Source organism: Haliotis rufescens, unplaced genomic scaffold (assembly GCF_023055435.1).
Source record: "Haliotis rufescens isolate VD_foot unplaced genomic scaffold, xgHalRufe1.0.p SCAF_6, whole genome shotgun sequence".
Taxonomy (NCBI): domain Eukaryota; kingdom Metazoa; phylum Mollusca; class Gastropoda; order Lepetellida; family Haliotidae; genus Haliotis; species Haliotis rufescens.
In genome coordinates this window covers 10634410-10640679 of record NW_025964334.1, presented here as the reverse complement: position 1 = coordinate 10640679, position 6270 = coordinate 10634410, and the positions used below count along the sequence as shown (strand labels likewise).

Sequence of the window (6270 nt, the reverse complement as noted above, 5' to 3'; positions counted from 1 at the left end):
TTGCGATTTTGCCAGAAAATAAAATAGTTCAACAATACAAAATATGTTTCCGTTCATTTTCAACGTTGACAGGTGTGGCCTAGAGCGCCGCATTTCTTAATGCACACTTGCGTCCTTTAGATGGCCAAGAATCCTATGGTTGTTGGTTTGAAACTAGATCCACTCTGATTATGTTTCTCAGTTTGCCAGCAATAAACCCTGCACATCGGTTTCACCAAAGTTGTGCACCATTATCGGCTTTCCTCCCACATTGACATGATATACTGCATATTAAACTTATAAATAAAGAACATGTTGGTGCCAATTGTACCTGCGCGCAAAGAGCTTCCTTCATCAAAAGAACTTGAACACGCATGTTAATGTCATTAGCTCATTTGTATATAATTAGGTGTGATGTATGTCTCACATGTAAATTGCAATGAACTTTGATATTTCACCCGTTCGAATGAGACAATACAACACATAAGATTTTTTGTGAGCGTGCATGTAACCATAATTAGAAACTGTGGAAAGTTAAAGCCTTCATTAGGCTGGATGTTAATGCTTAGTTAAGAGTAGTTGAAACAAAGTTATTTCTTGAAATCCAACTGGATTGGCAAACAAGCCCATGTCTTATGTTGATGCCAATCCATTACAAGCTATACAGCATGGGATATAAGTGCAGAAGCAGTGAGCGCAAAGGTTCTAGTTATATGTTGCAAGTTTGTTTCTCAAACTGCCTTGATTGCCAGTCAATTCAAACGCAAACATGTACCACTTGACTAGCCTGTCTACAACATCTATCAGCAACCGTACAATCACACATTCCGTTATGATTAAACAAATACACATCGCTGAGTATATCATCTATAGCCAAGCCCTCTACTCAACAAATCGTTGCGCCTCCGCTCAGTTTCAAATCATGCGGTCATGTGTCACGAGTAATCCCGAGTACAATAAAGTTCAGTTTAGCAAACTCTTTGCCTGAAGAGTGACACGGTGAATTGACTTTGGCTGACACAAATTGTAAGGAAACAGCGGGGTGTCATATACACACACCAGAAAAAAAACACCCTCTTTCAACATTTGACACTCTAACTTTGTGTTGTCACCCTTGCACTTGGGAAAATTGAAACAAAAAACTATCAGTTATGTTTATACACAATTCAATAACAGAACTATGTTAGTTCAATTATATATCAATAAGGAAATCACAATGACTGTCTTCAGTCAGTGGAAACTATAACGCTAAACATGTATATTTCAAGTGCAAGTAATTTTCACATACTTATACAGATAGATAGTGTATAATTCCACCAACATTCTGTAACTACATCTACATCACGGGCATCTAAAAGTTCCACTCATATCAAATCTAACTTGTGTACAAATGGATGCTTTATAACAAGATACCAATTAACACCGGCAAATGAACACGGATATCGTAAATCCTTAAATAATCAAACACCTGAAACACATTATCATCCTAATTATATTATGTCGATGTTTTGACAACAAACGACATTACCGTAGAACACTTACTAGATTGGTCACGTGATGTCATCTCATTCACAAGTGCAGCACGTGCCACTAGCTAAATGTGCTAAGCTGAAGCCTTCATGTCAACATTGAATTAATCGTGACATGTAGTTGTAATAATGACCCTGTCATTTGTGTTGTGATACGCAAAGGTATAAAGCTGTTCTGTTACAGGAAGAAGGCATTCCACTCTTGGAAACATTACATCGAGATACATACTTAGCTCTTTAGATTCGTCGAGTTTAGCCAAATATCATTTCTGTCTTTCATTATTTTTTAGATCTAAAAACAAGTAACATGAATCATTACGATTCCCGACTTTGTCTTCTGGCCTCTTCGGCCATGGAAACTATTGACCACAGTGGTCATGACGCAGACGGTGAGACATTTGCACTATTCACTTTTATCACATCAGGATAATAATTCATTGGTGTTGTTTTTATTCAAAGTATATTTCAACTACCCGTTCTGTTCATCAAACACCACTCAGCTTTAATAACATTTGCAACAAATTGAATATTGTTTCATAACTGATTTCTTTTCTTATTCCAGCTGAAGGTACCTCGTCAGGCTATGACTCAAGCGACTACTCCTCTGATGAAGGCGTGAGCACGACCTCAAAATCAAGATCGTTCAGCCAATCCAGTTCCAACCCATCACAAGGCCGCTCTCACCCCTCACAGTCCTCCGGTCGGGGAGACGTCATGATGCTTAGAAGCACAGGGGACTTACAGGACAGCCTCTCCCTCATCCTCAACATGCCAGATATGTGTGACGTCACCTTTCTCGTTGGGAAGGAGAAGGCTCCTGTTCATGGAGTCAAAGCCATAATGGCTACACGAAGCAGGTAAGATATTCTCGAAAACAATCAAATCCATTACAAAGGTCAGGACAATAATAAGTGCATGTTTAAGTAGAGCCTGTTTGGCTCTTATACTCTGTGAATGTACTCAACATGAGAACAATATTTGGACCATTTACTAGTTGTGTATGACTATCGTCTTTAATTTGTTTCTTTCTTTTCTCTAGGTACCTATATCAGCTTTTGCTTCAACATCAGAAACACTCCTCCTTGGAACGATCAAAGACCAAAAAGATCAAAGACTCAGCCTTTGCACAGAAACTCACCATCAGCATTCCTGACTACCAGATTGGAGACTTTCGGGCGTTCCTCAAATTCGTCCACTCAGGGAAAGCTAACATCGATTTTAACAATGTGGTTGGTAAGTACTATCTTTATTTGTTTAAATGGGATATTCATTTCAACACAAAAATATCCCCATACCACTAATCTTGATGACACATGAGCGAAACACAGACAATTATCCATAATATGAACTTCACCCTTTTGATGATATTTTATCAAACACATTACAATACGTCCTCGGCTCTTTCAGGATTACTCTGTGCATCTGTGGAATTTGGATTCTCCGACCTACAAACGGCCTGTATGCAGTTTGTCCAGAGATGTCAAAATCAGGGACATGGTCCAGCCCTTCTGGATTTAGCCTGGACCTACCAAAACAAACGACCAGCACAGAAGCTCGTCTGTCAGGTATGTAACATACTCTCCTTCAGGTTCTCTTGGCCATGATCTCACTTGGGCCACACGCATTCTAAAATTAATTGATTTCGTTGGGAAACATTTCAAGGACCCAAATGATTCTTAATGTGATTGATAAATTTTGACTGCAAAAAAAACTTCGAATATTACATGATTAAATACTCTCTACTGCGGTTCTAATTTTTGCAAATTTACTCTCTTCCAGCCGTCAGGTGTAACCAGATGAAAAGATCAACCGAACTTACAAGAAGGTTCCAAACAGTAGGATCAATATCCACACTATACTCACAGTTCCCCAACAAGAGGATGAACCAACAGCAGCAAGCCTGTTGTCCAAGACGACGAAGACGACGCCAAGAAGAAGACATCAGTCACTGTCGCTCAGTCCCATAACGTTTAGAGCGTCACAAGGTTGGGGTTGACGAAGACGAAGATCAAGTCATCAAGACACTCTCTGTGTGAAGACGATAGCATTGTCAGACATGATGCTTGACTTGCACATTGTACGTTGTTGTTTATGTGAAGGAACAAAGCATACCGACACGTGCTTAACAGTGTCATTGTACTAATGTTACTTGTCAGTGTCAGTGTGCTTGTGTGTAAACATCGCGACACAAGTTATGCATTACTATGTTCATTAAACAATATTGGCAGAAAATATGAACCTGTTTAAGTTTAACATTTTCACCTTGCTCGCAAGGTGACCGTTCATGTTGTAACAATGAAACAGATACAATACCTGCAAGAACGTGTATTATCATATAATAGATTACACTGAGCATTCCTGGAACTGCGATTTTATCTGAATTGCGATTTTGCCAGAAAATAAAATAGTTCAACAATACAAAATATGTTTCCGTTCATTTTCAACGTTGACAGGTGTGGCCTAGAGCGCCGCATTTCTTAATGCACACTTGCGTCCTTTAGACGGCCAAGAATCCTATGGTTGTTGGTTTGAAACTAGATCCACTCTGATTATGATTCTCAGTTTGCCAGCAATAAACCCTGCACATCGGTTTCACCAAAGTTGTGCACCATTATCGGCTTTCCTCCCACATTTACATGATATACTGCATATTAAACTTATAAATAAAGAACATGTTGGTGCCAATTGTACCTGCGCGCAAAGAGCTTCCTTCATCAAAAGAACTTGAACACGCATGTTAATGTCATTAGCTCATTTGTATATAATTAGGTGTGATGTATGTCTCACATGTAAATTGCAATGAACTTTGATATTTCACCCGTTCGAATGAGACAATACAACACATAAGATTTTTTGTGAGCGTGCATGTAACCATAATTAGAAACTGTGGAAAGCTAAAGCCTTCATTAGGCTGGATGTTAATGCTTAGTTAAGAGTAGTTGAAACAAAGTTATTTCTTGAAATCCAACTGGATTGGCAAACAAGCCCATGTCTTATGTTGATGCCAATCCATTACAAGCTATACAGCATGGGATATAAGTGCAGATGCAGTGAGCGCAAAGGTTCTAGTTATATGTTGCAAGTTTGTTTCTCAAACTGCCTTGATTGCCAGTCAATTCAAAAGCAAACATGTACCACTTGACTAGCCTGTCTACAACATCTATCAGCAACCGTACAATCACACATTCCGTTATGATTAAACAAATACACATCGCTGAGTATATCATCTATAGCCAAGCCCTCTACTCAACAAATCGTTGCGCCTCCGCTCAGTTTCAAATCATGCGGTCATGTGTCACGAGTAATCCCGAGTACAATAAAGTTCAGTTTAGCAAACTCTTTGCCTGAAGAGTGACACGGTGAATTGACTTTGGCTGACACAAATTGTAAGGAAACAGCAGGGTGTCATATACACACACCAGAAAAAAACACACTCTCTTTCAACATTTGACACTCTAACTTTGTGTTGTCACACTTGCACTTGGGAAAATTGAAACAAAAAACTATCAGTTATGTTTATACACAATTCAATAACAGAACTATGTTAGTTCAATTATATATCAATAAGGAAATCACAATGACTGTCTTCAGTCAGTGGAAACTATAACGCTAAACATGTATATTTCAAGTGCAAGTAATTTTCACATACTTATACAGATAGATAGTGTATAATTCCACCAACATTCTGTAACTACATCTACATCACGGGCATCTAAAAGTTCCACTCATATCAAATCTAACTTGTGTACAAATGGATGCTTTATAACAAGATACCAATTAACACCGGCAAATGAACACGGATATCGTAAATCCTTAAATAATCAAACACCTGAAACACATTATCATCCTAATTATATTATGTCGATGTTTTGACAACAAACGACATTACCGTAGAACACTTACTAGATTGGTCACGTGATGTCATCTCATTCACAAGTGCAGCACGTGCCACTAGCTAAATGTGCTAAGCTGAAGCCTTCATGTCAACATTGAATTAATCGTGACATGTAGTTGTAGTAATGACCCTGTCATTTGTGTTGTGATACGCAAAGGTATAAAGCTGTTCTGTTACAGGAAGAAGGCATTCCACTCTTGGAAACATTACATCGAGATACATACTTAGCTCTTTAGATTCGTCGAGTTTAGCCAAATATCATTTCTGTCTTTCATTATTTTTTAGATCTAAAAACAAGTAACATGAATCATTACGATTCCCGACTTTGTCTTCTGGCCTCTTCGGCCATGGAAACTATTGACCACAGTGGTCATGACGCAGACGGTGAGACATTTGCACTATTCACTTTTATCACATCTGGATAATAATTCATTGGTGTTGTTTTTATTCAAAGTATATTTCAACTACCCGTTCTGTTCATCAAACACCACTCAGCTTTAATAACATTTGCAACAAATTGAATATTGTTTCATAACTGATTTCTTTTCTTATTCCAGCTGAAGGTACCTCGTCAGGCTATGACTCAAGCGACTACTCCTCTGATGAAGGCGTGAGCACGACCTCAAAATCAAGATCGTTCAGCCAATCCAGTTCCAACCCATCACAAGGCCGCTCTCACCCCTCACAGTCCTCCGGTCGGGGAGACGTCATGATGCTTAGAAGCACAGGGGACTTACAGGACAGCCTCTCCCTCATCCTCAACATGCCAGATATGTGTGACGTCACCTTTCTCGTTGGGAAGGAGAAGGCTCCTGTTCATGGAGTCAAAGCCATAATGGCTACACGAAGCAGGTAAGATATTCTCGA

At 39.0% G+C, this 6270-nt stretch overlaps 1 protein-coding gene across 1 annotated transcript; it reads left to right on the top strand.

Moving 5' to 3' along the window:
- Positions 1–1860: 1860 nt before the first annotated feature.
- On the top strand, positions 1861–3475 carry LOC125374693 (serine-enriched protein-like). The gene is made up of 5 exons (XM_048385940.1): positions 1861–1897; positions 2071–2365; positions 2548–2741; positions 2916–3073; positions 3374–3475. The coding sequence occupies exons 1-5, from the start codon at positions 1861–1863 to the stop codon at positions 3473–3475; spliced, it is 786 nt and encodes a 261-aa protein (XP_048241897.1).
- The last annotated feature ends 2795 nt before the right edge of the window (positions 3476–6270 follow it).